Source organism: Emydura macquarii, unplaced genomic scaffold (genome assembly GCF_026122565.2).
Source record: "Emydura macquarii macquarii isolate MOO-44397 ecotype Brisbane River unplaced genomic scaffold, CSIRO-AGI_Emac_v2 contig_719, whole genome shotgun sequence".
Taxonomy (NCBI): domain Eukaryota; kingdom Metazoa; phylum Chordata; order Testudines; family Chelidae; genus Emydura; species Emydura macquarii.
The window spans coordinates 14024921-14044227 of NW_027130856.1; the positions used below are offsets into that span (position 1 = coordinate 14024921).

Here is a 19307-nt window from a genome sequence, read left to right on the forward strand (position 1 = left end):
TTGTGGCGAACCAACGCTGGCACAGCACGAGCAGACAGGAAGTTCCAGAGCCGAAGAACCTGTCTGGAAAATGCCCTGGCTGAACACCAAGGGGAGGACACCCTATAAGGGCTGCTCCCTTCTCCACCTCCCCAGTCCTACACAGTTCTCAGGCAGAGAGACTCCAACAGCTAAGGCCAGGGGGAGCATTGCTTAGGACACTGCTCTTCTCTTCCGAATACATGGGGGCTTATCTGCCTCATTTAGCCTGGCGTCACACAGGGGAGCATGTGACCCAAAGTGTTACACATAAATGTAATAATCCATTTGACACCGAGAAGAAAAAGAATCTATGAATAAATTTTCATTAAAATGTCACCCCATGGCTGGCTCTCTTAATCCCTCTGTGTGTTTCCTTATCTCTTTGCCTCTGCTCCCAACCGTATTACAGATGTTAGCGGTCCTGATAGAGCACAAAGCCAGTTAAAAGAAGTTTTTCTCTTTTTGTTCCTGTTCAAGTAGGCAGGGTGCTGTGGCTGCAGTACAGATTGAAGGAAATGTGTGAATATTAACAAGCAAATTAGATTGTGCCTATAGCGCCGCAGTAACATTTTCATTATTCTGAGTGCAGTACTGGATGATCCCTTTACTTTAAGGTATGTCTATCATTCTGATCACCACAGCATCTGAGTCTGTTTATAAATAAGGTTTGTTTGTTTTTTAAACTCAGCTGTCAAAAGATGTGAACTTCATGCCTTTGAAATGCAAGGCAGGCATGTCATCCAGCAACTACACATTTTAGTTAAACCACCAGTGGAAATGGATTGGTGTTGGATTGGCCACAAGAGGGCACTGTTCTACAGAGCCAATAGGACCATCTGGAGAAATGCACAGAAATGATGATCAAGAATTGAATATAACGCGGGGCAGAGGACCTAGCAGAGAAAGGCAAGTGGACAGCAGGATGGCAACTGAGAATAAACATAAACAAGTGCAAGGTAATGCACATTTGGAGAAGTAGTTTGGGATTATACATACACACTAATGAATTTTCAATTGAACAGAAACTACAGAGGGAAAAAATGACATCGACTAAAATGTTTTCCTCTCCCTTGACCCCTTAAATTTCTCTATAGCACAAACTCCCTCCTCTCGCGTAGGAAATGCTCTACCTGATCAGATCAGTGATCAATCAAATGTGATATCCTGCAGTGGCAGGTACTTACTTCAGAAGAAAGCATAAAGCCCAATAATGGACTACTGTGCAATAACACACTTACAGTGGATGTTCCTTCCTAACCACAGGCAATCTGAATGTACTGAAGCATGAGGGCTAATATTGTTTATACTTCTGATCACAGGTCATTTAAATGTGATGGATAATAGTATGTTAAAAAAATGCTCAATCCATTTTTGAGTCTCTTGGTCTAAGCTCTTGGTCTCAATAATACCTTGTGGCAATGAGTTCCATGGGTTAAATATGTGTAATTACTGTGTAAAAAAAAAATCTCCTTTGATTTATTGTAAATGGGCTGCATTATAATTAGTGAATGGCTGTATTATGATAAGAACTGACCTTCTCTATACAATTCCTTATTTTCAATGTCTCTATTATATCACCTCTTATTCATCTCCATTCCAAACTTCTTTGGCATAATCTTTTAAATCTCTTCATATATGGATGTCTTTCGATGCCTGTATCATTTTCTTTACCCTTCTCTTTACCTTTTCTATTTCTACTACAACTTATCTTTTTCAGATGGCTGACCCAAACCCAGTCTAGTTTAGATTATAGCATTATATTCTCAGTATTATTCTCTCTCTCTGTTTTCTTAATACAGCCTATCATCTTGCTTGCTTTTTAGACTGGCACTGCACATTGATCAGATATTTTTAATTGTCTACCCAAAAGGGAAGAAAACTGAAAGTGGGACCATGGAATTCAAACACCACATCTCTCCTTTTTTTACGCCCAGATCTACACTGACTGGACATTTTCATGAGAATGCTCCCATCAGGAAAAATGGGAGGTACGGAAGGAAAAAAAAGACTAGTTAATATCTTGGTGGCTGATTCCTGCATAAATTAGACTTCTTGCATTTTTTTCTACAAGACATTGACATCTCTTTCTGGATGAAAACACAGAAAGAATAAAGTCTAAGTGATTAGTGTTTTCATAGCAATATCCTGTATTCTCCATTTAGTTCAATGCCAGTTTCAGTTGGAATTTTGCGTGAGTAAGGATTGCAGAATAAGGCACAGGCCCTGTTTGCATGCAAGTCTCCCTTGGAATAAAAGCTGGAAGTAGTACTGAAAATCCCCCCCCCCCCCACACACACACCCTGCATTTACAGAAAATGTATTTTGAATGTAAGAAACAGTATTTGATAACAATCAATCCTGCCCTCTGGAAGGAAGGTGAAGAAAGGAAAGAGTCTTCCAAATTAATTATAAGGGTCTTGGTTTAAGTATAAATCTTCCAGGAAATGTTAAATTTATTAAAATCAATCAATCAAATTGTGCAATAAGCATCAACAGCAGTGAAGGTTTCAACATTCTGCCCGGCTAATCTGCTTCAACCCTAGCTATGCTATCAATGAGATGACAGTTCAGTCTCCATGGTTTCCAGTCTCTGCTGACACAGCCAACAGGGTTGCCCATTAGTGCCAGTTGTGGCAGTGAGTTTTCTGTATAGGCACCAGTCTGATAGGAATTGGATGAAGATCATCAATTCAATATGATATAAAACAGTGAGAGCACAGAAAAAACAGCTGTAGGACTTGGAGAGAGGAGAAAGAATGTTTTGTAATGTTTATGGAATGGATAGAAAATGTAACAGTCTCCTATACAGCAACCAAGGGTAACTGAGAGTCTGAAAAGACCTTCAGTGTGACTTAAGCCCCATGGCAAGTCTGGAACATTACTATGTTTTGCTTGAGTCCTCAACACTCCCATTGCCTTTCTCCTAGATTTTCTTCACTGTTATTGTGTATCTTATGTGGTCTGCCTTGTCTAGAAACCAAACGTGCTTTGGGGCTGACTGCCCACAATACTGCCAGCCCCAACAAGTCACGAGTCATGAACCAGGCCCCACAAAATCATGAGATTGGCTTAAAAATCACAAGATTTAAAAATAATAAAATATCAGGTTCTTTTCATTTGTGTTATAATTTTTTAGCCATTATAGTGCCCTCTGGTCACATTTTCAAGCTTTTCTCTACAACCATGAGGGCTACTAACTTACATTTTTTTAAATGAAAACCAAGATTCTCAAATTGTCCCTTGACTCCAAGAGCAGGGTTTTAAGCGAAACATGAAATATCAAGAGGTTCAGAATAAAATCATGAGAGTTGACAACACTGTGCAACATGCCAGCTCTCTTTCTGGCCATGCTGAGACACCTCAGAGTTTTGTTTTTAAAGTTCAGGTCTCTTTCTCTCAGCCTGTCAAAGGCTTTGGGCAGTAGCCTCTCTCTGCATTTTATTTCACTCCGTTTCACTCCCCCCATCCCTTAAAAGGACAGTGGTAGTTTAGTTTTTTGGTTTTCTTAAACAGGCAATGAATGCCAAGTTTTACTTCATCCTTAATGTCCCACAAAGAGCACCTTAACTTTTATTCTAAGTTCCTCTACACATTTTGCTTCAGATAATCTGAATGAGTGTCCAACACTAAAACATTCATTATAAAATAATGAGAATATTTAACATAAATGGAATGCAAGAATTATAGGGCTATTTAAAATGTATGGATACTGCATGAAATGTAACAGAAGACATTTTCGTAGGAGACATATTACACTAAATCAGCATTTCTCCCTGCTTCAGTGATCCCCTTTTCCATTCTTGGGCCACCACAAGATTTTATCATCATCTAGCTGGGACTCCCCGTTACATTTAGGTTACCAGTTCCTAAGTAGTTTAGGACAATCCAGGTTAAAAACAACACCTTGATCACTAATCAGAAACTAACTGGCACCCTAGCAGAACAATGTACCGGATCGTATGATACTGTGTGGTATTATGCCTATTTTTATATGACACCATGTAAACAGTAGGTCTGGAGACATATGGTATGGAATTCTGATATAATGCAACCAGGAAATCTTTTGGCTTTTCTTCTGGGTCAAGCTAACTATATTAAGGGAACTCACTTGCCTCTAATCATCATGACATCTTAGTGCTTCTTTTCAACTCTTAATTTATTCTTCACAGATATGAGAGATCTGTGGGCTCACATTTTCAGAGGCAGGATTACATTTAATTAGCCTGTGATGTTCTTTTGAGTCTAAATTCTTCAGTTTCCTGAAATGAATGATGTAAATCCAACATAGTATCTCATGGGGGAAAAATAGTTACATTCTGGTTTATAGCATTAAGCTATTGAACACCGTTACAATCAAGAGATCTGAAAGTCACAAGAGACTTTCTTTGCTAGATGAATAAGTGTTCACCCAGTACATTTTCAATTACAAATATCTGATATAATGTTTAATTACCAGGAGTGTGGTACCCCATTGCTGAATTATTATATTACATACAGGGCAAGTGGAGGAATATGTACTGCACTCTAACAGTTATCTCTGCTAAATGCTCTGCATGGAACAAGCATTTGCAACTAGTACTGCTAGCTCAGTAAATGCAATGGGGCCTCGAAAGTATTATTTAGTCCAGTGGTTTCCAACCTGTGGCCCAGGGGCCAAAAGTGGCTCATGGGGTCTTCCCAAGTGGCCTGCCATTCCCCACTGGCTGCAGAAGGGAGTAGCAGCCTAAGGACACAGGCAGAGCGCGTTGCCGCAGGGTTACAAGACTGGTGCAGACTCCTTGCTGCAACCAAGAGGACGGGAGATCAACCTTCTCTGGTTCCAGCAGGTAGCATGGCAAAGTGCTCCACCTGGGTCCCAAGGTGCTGGGGTCCCTGCTGGAGTCAGAGGGAAGGGAGCACTGATCTCCTGTCCCCCTGGCTGCAGAAAGGAGCCACTGCCTAGGGACCCAGGTGAGCACACAGGGCTACAGGACACCAGGAGTTTCCCTGCTGCAGCCAGGGAGATGGGAGATCAGCAAGGAGGCAGCCTCCTCACTGAACTCCTTCCGTCTGGCTGCAGTGGGGGGGAGAGAGGCTGCTGGCAGAGCAGTCAGGACCCACCATGCTTGAGGAGAGGGGCAGGACTCTAAAAATCCGTGCCTTCACGTGCCCACTGTGACTTAGCTGCCAGGCCATGTGCTTCAGTGTGTAGTGACAGTCAGTCACCCATCTACACTAGTGCTTTGTCTGTGAGTGCGTGACATATTGCGAGTAATGTGTAGGTGTACAATAGTGAATGTAAAAATGAGCACAGTAGCATCCAAATGTTTACTTTAAATATGTAGTGATTTGTAGTTCTTAATGGTGTCTACGTCAACATATTTTTTAGAGTTGATAGACTGGTGGCCATTCAGGGTTGTAAAAATGATATTTGTGGCCCTCGAGCCAAAAAGGTTGGGAACCACTGATTTAGTCCAAATCTGAATTACAGCAGTGAATCAAGAGTTGTGGTTGTGAAGTGGGGAGGGGTGCAGAGTTTGGTGCTTCTTTAGGGCAACATGGGTAAGTTACTAACTAATGTTCCCTAAAAGGTCGTTTTTGGGCTGCTGTAGACAGATATTTCTGGAAAGGTCCGCTCAAGGTCATAGCCATGGGCCAATGGGGTTAGTGAGGAGACAGGGTGGGTACAGTGTTGTGGGCCCAGTTCTATAACCTTTGCCCATTCTGAGTTGTTCTCATGAGTAACCCATTGGGACTATACTGAACTCAATGGGATTGGCTGGGTAAGTACTACTCAGTGTAACTGTCACCAAAACGTGTCCATACCAAAGAAACAAAATATAATAAGGGCCAAGTCCTGTTCCCTTTTAAATCAATTGCAAATGTCTTGTTGGACATCAGTGAAGCAGGACTGGGAGCTTAGCAAAAGGAATAAATAATGCTTCCTTCCCCACTACTATTGCTTGCTGCCCACCATCCTTCTGTGGCTCTCCCTCTAATCTCTGCTTTCCCCCTCACATCCCATCGTTCAGTACCCAACTCCTTCCCTCTGTTTCTCTCAGCCTCCCACTTCCCCAGCATCATGCTCCCATTCTGTACCCCTGCCCAAACTCGTTCCGCTACTTGCTAGGCACACACTAAATCCGATTTAGGGCCCCAGAGGGCTGTGCTCCCCATCCCTGCGTTGATCTTTCTCACCCATCTAGCGTGCGCTCTGTTGATTCCCCACCATCACTAGGTTGAACTAATGCTGTGCTTCACACGCCATCCAGTAACAAATCCTATTCCCACAGTTGTACTGATGTCACTGAGGCACTCACATGGAGCTGACCACATGGGGCCGAGCCCAGATACAAATAGGGGTTGCACAAGCTGCACCATCCTTTGCTCCTCTTGGTGTGCCCAGTCTCCTCTATCAGACAATGCACCCCTGCCTCATTCCCTCCCCTTACAGCATGATATGCATCCTTGGAGATGCACATGGGAATGTGTGTGCAATGACCAAAATGAACAAAAATGATTAGGGGGCTGGAGCACAAGACTTATGAGGAGAGGCTGAGGGAACTAGGCGTGTTTAGTCTGCAAAAGAGAAGAATGAGGGGGAATTTGATAGGAGCCTTTAACTACCTCAAAGGGGGTTCCAGGGAGGATGGAGCTAGGCTGTTCTCGGTTGTGGCAGATGACAGAACAAGGAGCAATAGTCTCAAGTTGCAGTGGGGGGAGGTCTAGGTTGGATATTAGGAAAAAGTTTTTCACTAGGAGGGTGGTGAAGCACTGGAATGGGTTACCTAGGGAGGTGGTGGAATCTCCATCTTTAGAGGTTTTTAAGCTGTGGCTTGACAAAGCCCTGGCAGGGCTGGGTTAGCTAAGGTTAGTCCTGCTTTGAGCAGGGGGTTGGACTAGATGACCTCCTGAGGTCCCTTCCAACTCTATGATTCTATGACCGCTCCCGGTACAGAGGCTACAACTGTCACCATCCCTTGGGATTTGTGCTCAAAGGAGGGGAGAGGCCCCTCGTGTCCTACACACATCACCCTGCACATGCACCTGCACAAGGACCAGTGACAACCTGGCTTCCGGCTTGTGGATTCATGCTGGGCATAATGGCTGCAATGGCATAAACTCTGAGCATACACTTCCAAATTACCCTAGTAACCTTCCTGATTTGTCGTTTCTTTCTTTATTGGCAACAACCTGTCTTGATTGCATTGTATTAACTCCCTTGGTGGCACGTCGTTTGAAGTTCTTGTTTCCCAATAATGTTTGAATAATTAAGGCCAGTAACTGGGTAGTCTGCCCCTTTAAGGGCAGCAGGGAGTTTGGGGCCAGCCTGTCCCATTCTCAGGTATGGCCCTTTTAAGAAGAGGTATTTGTGACTGTTAGTTTGGAGGGAGGAACCACCAGACCCAGCTGGGAATGGGGGCCCAGTGACTGTGTCATGTGACTGCCAGCTGGGAGTATGAAGGAGTGCTCCCAGCTCAGTCAAAGAGAAGCCTGGAAACAGAAGGGACCTAAAAGGAGGCTCTTCTGGCATAAGAGCCTGAGTGATAGTGGTCTGGAAGGCCAAGAGATCAGAGAAACCTGCCCAGAGCTGGTTGGCTCCTGCAGGTGCCTCTGAGAAAAGGGAAGGATATGGTTTGTACATGGATCTTATGTTGAGCTGTTTGATTGTGAAGAAATGAAATGCAACCCTGAAGAGAGGCACTGAAATTCTGATGCTTTAGGGAATGTTTTTTGATACACTGGCTGGTGAATTGACACGCTGACTTACAAGAGCACTTCTAAGTCCTAAGACTTTGTCGTTGTTCTTGTTCTCCACTCTGATACCAACCTGTTCACAAGTTGTTATTAAATGGCACCTGTCTTTTAACTGGATTCAGATTCTTAAGCACATATGCTGAATTTGTGGTGTCATAGCAGGGAAACAGATGCATGGGAGCTGCACCTTTAAAAATCCCTCACAAATGGAGTAGCTCAGCACAGCACTCCGCCATTCCTACTTCCACTGTTATCCTGTTTATTAAGAGGCTCTCTTGGCAAATGGGGTGCAATAGCAATAATTCTGTCTGTCTGTCACCAGAAAGAGATAGAGCACTCTACTCAACAGCTGTGAGTTAGCCACTAACACCAGCAGTCCATAATCTTGACGTTGTCTGGAACCATTCTGTGCTGCCACACACCACATAATAAAAAGGATGGAAATGTAGTTTGTGTGACAAGGCAGAAGCTGAAAGATGAGGAGGAGGAATGAAAAGGGACAGCACGCATTTAATTTTCCTGACTCTCTACCTCAAACCTGTGAGCTACTTACAATGCAAAAGCAGCCCCCCTGCAGTCCACACCTGCTACCATTCCAAACTCTTCTCCTGTTAACCCAGATAACCATTGCTCACTCAGAGGCACGATCACAGCAGGAGGGATCATGAGTCTTAGTTTGAGAGGAGAGCACTAATTTTGCTGAATAAGGGGAAATGGGGTAATTACTTTTGCATGGCGGATAGCAGTAACAAGTATAGAAATCCTGCTTGCTGACCCCACCTGTAGCTTTGCCCCAAGAAGGCATCACCTCTCCTTGTGCTGAATGCAGTGCTCTTGTAGCCATGTGTCCCCCAGGATATGAGAGAGACAAGATAGGTGCAATAACTTCTGTAGGAGAAAGAGCTCGAAAGCGTGTCTCTTTCACCAACGGAAGTTGGCCCAGTGAAAGGTATTAATACATCCAACTTGTTTTCCTGTGTGAAGGAAATGTACACATTCAGATCCTGCTCCCATTGAAATCAGCAGAAATCCTGCCAGTGATTTCAGTGGGAGGAATCCCAGGCCATTGCTAGGGAAAGTGGGTATTAACAGTGTGCAGGATGGAAGGCCAGGCAGAGGTTCACAAAGCTTTCTGGGTAATACGTTAGACAACCTCCCTTTCCTGGCTTTGAACCTCACATTGCTCCCCATTAACCCGTTGTAGAGGGGTGTCGGGCGCTCCTCCCTCTCTGGGTCGGAGGGAGGCCACACCACCTCACTCATTCACTGCCTACTGATGGGGGTGAGCCAACTGGTAGTTAAGTGGGTTGGGCGCTAGCACTCAGGCAGGGCAGGGTGCCCAGTCTAGAGCTCCTGACCCTCAGACAGGGCAGCAAGGAAGCAGTCTATAGCCCATGGCCCTCAGGCAGGACAGGGCAGACAAACAGTCTATAGGCCATGGCAGGGGTTTGAGCATCTCTGCAGGCTTAGGCTCAAGTATGGGAATGCTGCCACCCCAGGGGAGATGGCAGGAGGGATAGGTGGACAATCCCCGTCTTTTCTACTTCGTGTCCCGCCCACTCTCGTCTGGTGGGAGAGGTGAGGTTGGTCTAGTGCCACTCACTTGTGTAGGAAGGGTGGCTCTCCCCCTCTGGCTCAGAGGGAGGCCACACCGCCTCATTACACCATCTAATCTGCTGATGCCTAAAACATCTTTTCTGCCCCACTGCTCTGCCAACCCTCAGATTAACCCCCTGCACTGCCTTCTAATCTCCTTCAGTATCTCACCTATTCACTCCTCTTCCTCACCATCGAGTGTTTGCAAAGCTCTGGCTCTTCCTACATCTGTCCCTAGTTTTCTATTCACACCCTTGGGCTTTGTCAATTCAGAGCATCTTCACACTTCCCTGGTCCTCTCCCACAAATGACTGCAACTTCTTCTCACACCATGCAACATTGCTCTCCTCCAAATCCCTCCTCATCAGTCACTCCTTTCATCCAGCCCTTCAAAGCGTGGCTCATTCAGCCTGGTACAAAGCAATGACATAACGAAATGTAAAACACTGAGGCCAACATCTTCAAATGGGGGTGCTTAAAGTTAAGCACCTAACTCCATGCACGGGTATCTCAGTCAGTGATCCGGCTTTCAGCGGTGCTGAGACTCCACAGCAGCCACTGAGGTCAGTAGGGGTTATGGGTGTTCAGCATACTTCAGAAAGCCAGGCCAAACAGCGAGGTACTGAAATATAAAGTGAGCTGCCGATTTTAGGCATCCATGCCTGAAAGTCTTGGCCTGTGTACACAAAAAAGAATGTCGGTTTCTTTTACCATTGCCGTCCAAATGTTCCCCATAGCCTCCCTTCTCACCCTGTGCTCACTGCCATCCCTCGCTGCATTCTAATTTAGATGATAAGCTCTGTGGAGCAGGGACCTGCCCTTTTTTGTGACGTGCATTGCACACTATTACACGGTAGCTGTAAACAATAACAGTATCGTATAATATAATATTAAAGGCAGGGGCGTGCACAATGGGTGGCGGGCAGGGGCACAAGCCTCCCCAATAATCTGTGGAAGCACAGAACTCCTACAGTTTGGGGGCTGCAGGGAGAGAGTGAGCTGCCGCTAGGGCGAGGTGGGGAGGGAAGAGCAAGCTCCGCTCAGGGCCGGAGGGGGAGGAGGGAAGAAGAGCCGGCTCCTCCGGTGGGGCAGGGGAGGGAGGGCATAAAATGGGCCCCTCCAAATGGGGTCAAATTTAAACTCCAGTGCGTGCCCGTAAAGGCAATGATGCCGAGGAGCAGATGGTCCAGGAGGAGGAACCCGCTAAGAGGACTGTCAAAATATCTAAGTACTAAGCAGAATTGTGGCTGGCCAAAGAATGCCAAAAGCCTTCCCATTGAACAGCGACATGTAGCATCACAGCATTTCTAGCAGTGCAGAGGAGTGCACCCTTCCCCTGCAATGCACTCGGCTGGATTTCAGGGAGAGATGGTAGCCTCACACCAGTATGCTTCTGCAGACTCAATTAATTTTCAGGAGGGCCAGATTGATTTCCTGTTTCCTTCTCTTTAACATCAAGGAAACAAAACAGCTGCATGCTAGAAATGTTTCCTTTCACATTTTATCATCAGGGGAGAACGAACATTCAAAAACAACTAAATGCAGGCTTTTGTCTCTCCAGTTTAGGGGCCAAATTCAGGTCCCTGGCTGTGCAGAGGCAAATCTCAGAAAGCTGAGGCCAGCAGGGAAACAATGCGGCTCATTTCTGGTGCCCTCAGGACTTCACAATCTGCAGACAGAATGTCACGGAGGAGACATTCCAGGCTAGGGTCTAGAATCAGGGGTTGCGGCCCATGTGACTGTGTGTCTCCTTGGATTCCCTCTGTAACGTCCTGCACTGAGCATGAATGAGCTCCATGGCTTTGAGGGCAGACTTAGGCTGGACAGACCATGAGCCGGTGTTAATTCTGGCACACAGGCCTCAGTTCAGCAGGGCACTTAAGCACATGAACATTAAGGCTCTTTAAGCACATTAAGGAGTCCCACTGACTTCCACAAGACTACTCATATTCTGAACCTTGATTAACTGGTGCCATAATGTTCTCCTTTGGTTGCCCTTGAAGTGAAACATACACACAAACTTATAAACCCCAGTAATTGGGCCTCATGAAAGGAATGACATGAGGCCTGGGATAGAAGGAACCCAATGCTCAATCCCTGGGCAAGGCAGCTTGGCATCTTTCCCATGGTTCAAAAACTGTCTGCAACCCGAGCACGTCCCCCATGCAGGGAGGCAGTGGCTAATGTAGCAGCACACTGGAGGAACCTGTGGCCTCTCCCAGGCTCTTCCCCCACCTGTCTCTTTTTCCTCTTCAAGCCATAGACGCCGTGAACACATTGAAACTGCTGTGGATCTGCTACATTGCAGGGGCCCTCAGTGCCCTCTGCACTTGAGGGTGGAAGCGCTTAGTCACTATGACAATGGGCTCGATAGTGATGATTTCACCCTCATGCGATCATGGGCCTGTGGTTTTTGTCATGAGGAACAGTATACATCCATCAGAAAACACTTTAGTTGCATGTGAAAGGGCAAAAGGCACACGGGAGTAGAACAAGAATAGGCTGCCATGAACAACAATTCCAGCGTTGGCCATAGCGGGGTCAGGAGTGGGAGAAGGTCTCTTTTCAGTCAGCTAAGTGAAACAAATTTGAGAATGCAAAGAAATCAAACTTGATTAATTGTGAGTTCAGATGTCAGAATAGCCGAGCAAAAATGAAAACAGAACAGGCCCGATACTCTTCCCACTTCCCCCAAATTCACACCAGCATTAACGCCAGTGATGGGAGTAATAATCACAATAATAACAAGTATGTTGCCCTAATCTACCAGCATTTGCTTTTGAGAACACTAAGATGTACTTAGTTTCAAAAGTAGATCAGTGAGAGGTAATTAAGAGGAAAGAGATTAGAAACAAGACTATGTGAACTAGGACCATTTGGATCCATTGGTGGCAGAAGGGGCAGAGTTTGACCAGGCCAGGAAGAGGAACTATTCTCCCACTCCTGTACATGCTGTAGGTACTGGTCCAACACCCACTGAAGTCAATGGAAGGACTCCCATTGACTGTGACAAGAGTTGGATGGGTCTCATGCTCAGTTGCTCCGCTAGTTATCTTGTAAACTCACTACAGGAGCAGTTTGTGGAAGCTTGCAATCTCAGCTAACTATGCTACACCGCTGTGACTTTAACCCCAGGACTGTCAATGTGGCACCTTAACTCATCCTTGTTTAAAAAGTGAAAAATGTTAGCAGGTAAAAAGTTCTAATCCTTATGCAGAGTGAACCATAAATAATTCATTTACTCCACATGCGTCTACATCATTTGAAATGCATCACTGGTTTTATCAATATATAGTGCAATGAATTTACATTATGTGGAGTAGGCTTGGGGACATCACGGCTCCCAGGGTGCTGTTGATCTGAACATTATTACTAAAGGTAAACTGAAATAAATTACCGCTCTACTACAAGACAACATTTTTCAGCATTGTAAATAAAACATATTAGTTCTAGATCATTAAATTCAATATCAAACCTTAAAAGAGCCTAGAGATTTTTAAAATAATTTTATTAGTAAAATATGCAATAAAACTAACGTGATGTTCAGCTTTACAAAAAAAGATGATTTTGCTTTGTTTAGATATCAGTTATTAGGTAGCACTTTCAAAAGCGCTCGTGTGACTTAGAACACTGTGTCTCATTTTCAAAAGTCTTTGACTTGCAATGAGATTTAGGTTCCTAGTTACTTTTGAAAATGGGACTCAGGTCCTTTTGTAAATTATACCCCTTGTGCCTCTTCATGGAGGATGAGGAATATTATGTCAGTGAGAAAGACTAATCTTGTGGTTAAGCTATTGGACTGGGACTCAAGAGAACAAGGCTCAGTGCCATTACTCAATGTCTTGGTGCTTCTGGGCTCATCTGTAAAATGGGGATAACAGTACTCTCTGACTTCCATCCTTTTTCTTTTTTGTTTAGGTTGTAAACTCTTTGGATCAAAGACTCTCTCAATATGTGTTTGTACAGTGTCTAGCACAATTGGGCCCTGTTTTCAGTTGGAACCTCTAGTTATTATTATAATACAAAAAATAAATAACAACGTGATGCCATATGTCACAGCAAACATTAATTCAGCTGGGGCTGGAAAAACATCCTGTAAGTAGCAGGCACTGGTGGCACACTACATCCAGTCAATTGCAGTAACCAATGAGGAGGATACTACTTGAGGCTGCTGTTATGTTTCCATTAACAATGAAGATGCGGACTTGTGGTGTGGTGTGAAACATACTTTACGTTAAGGAAAAACAACAAAGAAAGAACAAATATAAGTTTCAGTGACCCAGAGTACAATATGTGATTCATTCGTTAATAGCCACCTTGACATGACTCACAACACTGTCTCCCAGTGAAAATCGAGGCATGCTCCTGAGAGCTGATTTTGCAGCATACAGAAAACAGACAGTTTCTTAACTGGTATAAATCAGCACAACTCCCTGGCATTTAATGACGCTGTGGCAATTTACATCAGCTCAGAACCTGGCCCACAATATTCCTCCCCTACATTTACATCGCTACATATGCTACAACTGCCAGTTGTTTTTTTTCTTTAAGGCTGTGCCTACTCCCATTGATAGTTGGAGCTGTGATCCTGTCCCCCCAGAAGAAACCTCATGGGACTGACTTAGATCTTTTTTGCCTGTAGACAGCGATCTGGAAACCATGGGGAATTATTAAAGATGGGCCACGGAGACATGAAGATTCTTATGCTGCTCTGAATTCAGGAACCAAAACTTTTAGGGTTTGCATCTATGAATTCAAAACCACCCCAATTCCTCAAAAATTCTAAGGGTTCAGAGTCAAAGCACCGGTTCTGGCTCCTCTCCTTGAATTTATGAAAATCATCTAACCTGCAACTCCCTGCCATTACTGCACAAACACACACAAACCAACTTAAAAGAGAGATGCAAAGTCTGAGGAAGACCTGCACTCTTAGCATATGGAGTGTGGCTATGTCACACTCTGAGGTCAACTCTCATCTCTCTTAACTCCTATGAAATCAATGGGATTACAGAGGTGTAGGTCAGAAGCACGTACTATCTATATTCAGGCCCCAATTCAGGAAAGTGCTGAAGCATGTCCCATTTACTTCAGTGGGATGTTTGTCCTGAACAGAGATGCCTTCCTGTGTTGAGGCTTTAGAACCTGATCCAATGCCCACTGACATCAATGAAAAGAGTCACCAAACCCATTGGAACAAATGGATCAGAATTGAGAGATTTCATTGGCTGAACTACTTTGAAAGTAAATCACTGTGACCATTTGGATACTCCTAACCATACAACGTGCTTATCATTGGCTAGGCTACCAAACTCTTGTCTTTTATAACAACACAAAGAATAAAAAGAGAGTAACAGCCTTTAAAGCAAATTTGGTAGACATGAAAAGACCCAAGAGCATCGATTTTTTGCAATCTAGCTTTCAGATCTCTTTACATTAGAGTGGTTTATGTCGTGCTGTTAACAACAGGAGAAGAATGGGGACAAGGATATATGACGCTGTTACGGTTTCAATTATTTTGTTGGAATCCCAAAACAACCAGGGTTCATTCCACCCATTAATTCTCACTTTTACACACATCTTTCAGAACCATTTTCTGCTAAGCTATGTTACTTTGAAATAGGATTCTTCAGTGAAGGGAAGAATCAGAAGAAGAACTTGCATTTTGGGACTCAAGAACAGTGGTACAACAGAACACAGGGTGTATGGGGTAGTGGCCAAAGCATGGAACAGAAGTTTGGACAATTGGTCTCTATTTCAAGCTCTTCCACTGAGTTGCTAGTCACCGTAAGCCTGATTTACCACTTACTCTGCTGTCCAAAGAGTGTAATATTTTCCTATCCAAAGGGGTGTTTTAAGAATGAATTAATGTTTGTAAAATGCTTTGAGGGCAGTATAGTGTTTTAGTGCAAGGCTCTGCTCCCAGTTACACTGATGCAGGCCCACCGACTGGGTGGGGGGGAAGGAGAGGAGAGAAGGGGGCAACTGCCCAGAGGCTGGCAACTTAAAAGGGCCTGGGCCATGGGTGGCAGGTGAAGCTTCTCCTCAAGGAGGCTAGCTCCCCATCCTGCCTCTTCCACCCCCGGCCCTGCTCAGTCCTGCCGCTCGCTGTGTCCTTCCTTCCCCCTATCCCCACTCAGCCTTCCCGCCGTTGCTTGCCACGTGCAGCCCTCCTCTCCTCCCGCTTGGCCTCCCCCCCCCACGCACTGCTTGCCACATCCATCCTTCCCCCTCCCCAATCAGCCCCCCTCCCCATCGCTTGCTGCCTGGAGAAAGAGTGTGTGTGGAAGAAAGCAGGCTGAGTGAGGGAAGGGGCGGGGCCTGGGGTGGAGCGAGGGTGGGGCTTCGGGCGGAAGAGGTGGGACAGGGAGCTAACCTCCCAGAGGGGAAGCTTCACCCACCGCCCGCTGTCATAAACCTCAGCCATCCCTTTCTGGGGGGGTTGGCATTGACTGTTCTACCCAGGGACCTGGAATTGCTGTCTGCAGGCCTGCACTGGTGTGAATCTAAAGGAATATCACTAGTTTCAAGGAGTTCCTCCAGATTTACACTGGTGTAACTGAAATCAGAATCTAGAGCAATATTATTATAACAGCCACCAAAGGGAAAATCATTTAATCAGAAATACGTATAATGGCTTGACCATGACAGCATACTATCTTTGTTTGTTTGTTTGTTTTTACTTTTATATAAACCTTAGATTATTAGAGTCTGATCCAAAGCCCACAGACGTCCAAGAGAGTCTGCTGATTTCAGTGGGCACCGGATCCAGACCTCTATAAAAAATTCAGTGTGGGAGTTATAATGCCCACCAAGAATTAGAGGCTAATAAAAATATGCAGCTACTAGAATCATGCAAACACAATTTGGGAAGCTTGTATTTGCACAGAAAAAAAGAAAGCTACTGTGCAAAAAAACCACATTTTAAACACGTAAGAAATTGCTGGAGCTAAGCTCTAAGTGGAGCTGGAGAATTCTCCTGATGTTTGTTCAAATAAAAAAACATATATTGCATCATCATCCCACAAATATTCTAGGGGAAGAGTTTAGGGGCAAAATTGTTCATAGGAACAGGATATTCTGAGCAGGAAAATCAGAGAAATTCACCCAGGACGTGGAATGTTTCATAACAGGCGTCTGTACAGTGTTCAGTGCCGTGGTGGCCCATCCGGCCTGGGATCTTTAGGCACTGAAAGGTTAAACAATAATGCTAAAGAAAGATTCCCGAACTTGTAAATGCAAGAAGTATTTCTACCTTTATTTTCTCCCCATAGATTACTGTACTGGCAGCCACATCCCAACAGGGGTGCAGAAACAGAAAAAGGGCACTCCCCAGCCATAAGTCCTCTGGCAAGCGTTCGGTTGATTGTTGTGCCGTACACAGCCTGCAATGGCCTCTCCACCAGCGGCTAATGCAGCAGAAAAAAGTGGGTGGGGCTGGCCAGAGATGGATGTGCTTAGGGTGACCGGGGGGAATGCACTGATCCAGCATATTCCCTTGGCTCTCTCTCTCCCCACCCCTCTTCAGGGATCACAATTGCTTGCACCAGGTAGAACCCCTTAAAAAAAAGGCAGACTGCAGCAGTGAGGACCTTACCCAGCTCCCATTCAAGTCAATTGAAAGATTCCCATTCATTTTAGTGAGAGTTGGGTTGGTCCCTAAAAGAGCTGCACAGCACACTGTTGTTTCATTCCAGCAAGAGCTCATTTAGATTGTAGAAGTTTCCAGTGGGGGCTGGAATTTGCATATGTAGAACAATTTCCACTGCTGCAAATATGGTGTGCATTAATTCTGGTATTATTCTGTCTCTTCCCCAGGGTACTGGAAAATATAGATCGCAAGACAGGGTAAAAAGAATACCTGGCTCATATACAAGGAGCAGACCAGCTGTTGCTGGACCACTGTGTCGCTAGTTGCCTAGCAACGCTTCACCTCTCTGCCTGAAAAAATATTTTGGTGAGGGAATATGTTATGAAAATAAAAATCAGATGATTTGTTTATGGTAAAATAAAGATTGACCATGATAGTGTTGTAGCCATTTGTTTGGACCACCTGTTGCACCTTGTCAACTACCATGATTATAAGTTGTTTGGGATAGGGCCTGGCTTTTTCACTGCATATCTGATTGGCACCTACCAACAGCCCTGACTGGGGCCCCTAGGTGTTAGTGACATGTATATGATGCTGTATATAATGGAGCAATATCATGTACACATTTACCCAGAGGAAAGCTGGGGTAAGAATTTTGGTATTAGAGACACAAATCAGGGAAAGAACGAGAAAAGGAGACAAAGAAAGAGGGAAAGAAAAAGACAAGAAGGGACAGAATAAGTGAGAGTATTGTTATTGTTACATGTGCATAAAAGACTTACCACTTATCCATTTAGCCTCTGGGTCATGAATTTTGAAATCAGCACTGAATAGATCTTCCACTGTTATCTTTTTCTTTTGAGACAGGCTGTTATCTTCAACTGAAAAACATTCAGAAGCAAATAGGCATTATTCCTAATTTGAAATTTATCTGCAAATGTAACAGCTGTGAATGGCGTATAACTCCCTATTCTGAGCTCTTCCACATTTCAGAAGAGATGGGAGAACACCATGGCCTGAATTCTCAGTTATGTTAAAGCCACTTTACATGGCCTGAGAGGCATAATGGGACCTCAATGTAAAATCAAATCAGGGCCAATATTCTGAAATTCATAAACTGTGTATTAGAAGCCAATGCCTGGTCCCAGTGACTACAAAAGGACCAACATCTGATCCAAAGTATGTGTTTCTTCTGGACAAAACCTGGGTTTTTTTAATGTATTAGTTATAGCAACAGAAATTATTGTAGAGATTGTGTTAACCCCATGGATTAAATTATGCCATAAATTAAACATTCACATAGTTGGAAAAGAAAAACAAACCAACTCAGATCCAGATTGACAAAGGTAGGTAGGCACCTAAAGATACAGATTGGTTCTTGCTGGGATTTGCAAATTATTTCAGTGGGAATTAGGTACCAAACCCGTTTACGAACTTTTGAAAATCCTACCAGCTGACTCACTACATATTTATTATCCTTTATAAGTCTTCCCCATACTCAGGTACATTTATAATAAAAGGACAAGTAACTTCATCTGCAGAGCAGTGAAAACTGAACCACGCTCTGGATTGCACGCACAGAATTTTGAGGCTCTGGAAGATTTCTTAGTAGATGGCAGAGGGACAGGCCCAACATAATTCGCCCATACTGAGTCTCCTAATGATGATACTTCTATTGTCATCCCTTCTCCTCGAAAGTGCTTCCTACACAACTTGGTCGTCACAAACTCTCATGCAACAGGACATGGCTCCCACTATATATCTTCACATAATTAAGAGCAGAATCAATTTCAGCATCAAAAGGGTGGAACTGTTGGTATAAAAGACCACAAAACACTAGCAACTGCTTTATGGACTTAAAAAGAATCCTTTGAGTCTGGAACTCTTCCAGTGGTCCACTGAGATACAATAATAGGGACATGAGAATTCAAACAAAAATGTGAGCAAGTCTCTGATTATTTTGGCACTAATTTCACACAATGCAGAGTCAAAACTTCATGAATCCACAGACATGAACTAACTTCACTTTTTAAAACAAAGATTGCTTTTGATGTGTAATTGTTCGGGTCAGGTGTTTGGGACCCCAGCTAATTGCCTGAACACAACTGGCTGGGGTTGGGCCAACACTGTCTTTTCAGCAGCTTGCCTTATTGCTGTGGAGCAGGAGACAAAGAGGAGCAAAGCAGAAGCAAAAAGAAAGCTGTTTTCCTGTACTATTTATTCTCCTGTGGAGTCCCATCCCCACTCTTGTAATGTAGTGTTGATCATGTACTGAAGGTGCTTTATGCAGTGAAATTAAAGTAACTTTGCATTATACAACAGCGGGATTTTGTACCAGCTATTAGAAAACAGAACTATTGGGGCA

At 44.3% G+C, this 19307-nt stretch overlaps 1 protein-coding gene across 1 annotated transcript in view; it reads right to left on the reverse strand.

Annotated features, from left to right (window-relative positions):
- DPP6 (dipeptidyl peptidase like 6) overlaps window positions 1-19307 on the reverse strand; it is a 370977-nt gene that overhangs the window by 237694 nt on the left and 113976 nt on the right. Inside the window, exon 3 of the mRNA XM_067542727.1 lies at window positions 17725-17823. Within this exon, the coding sequence (XP_067398828.1) occupies window positions 17725-17823 (99 nt within the window). The remainder of the gene's footprint in view (window positions 1-17724; window positions 17824-19307) is intronic.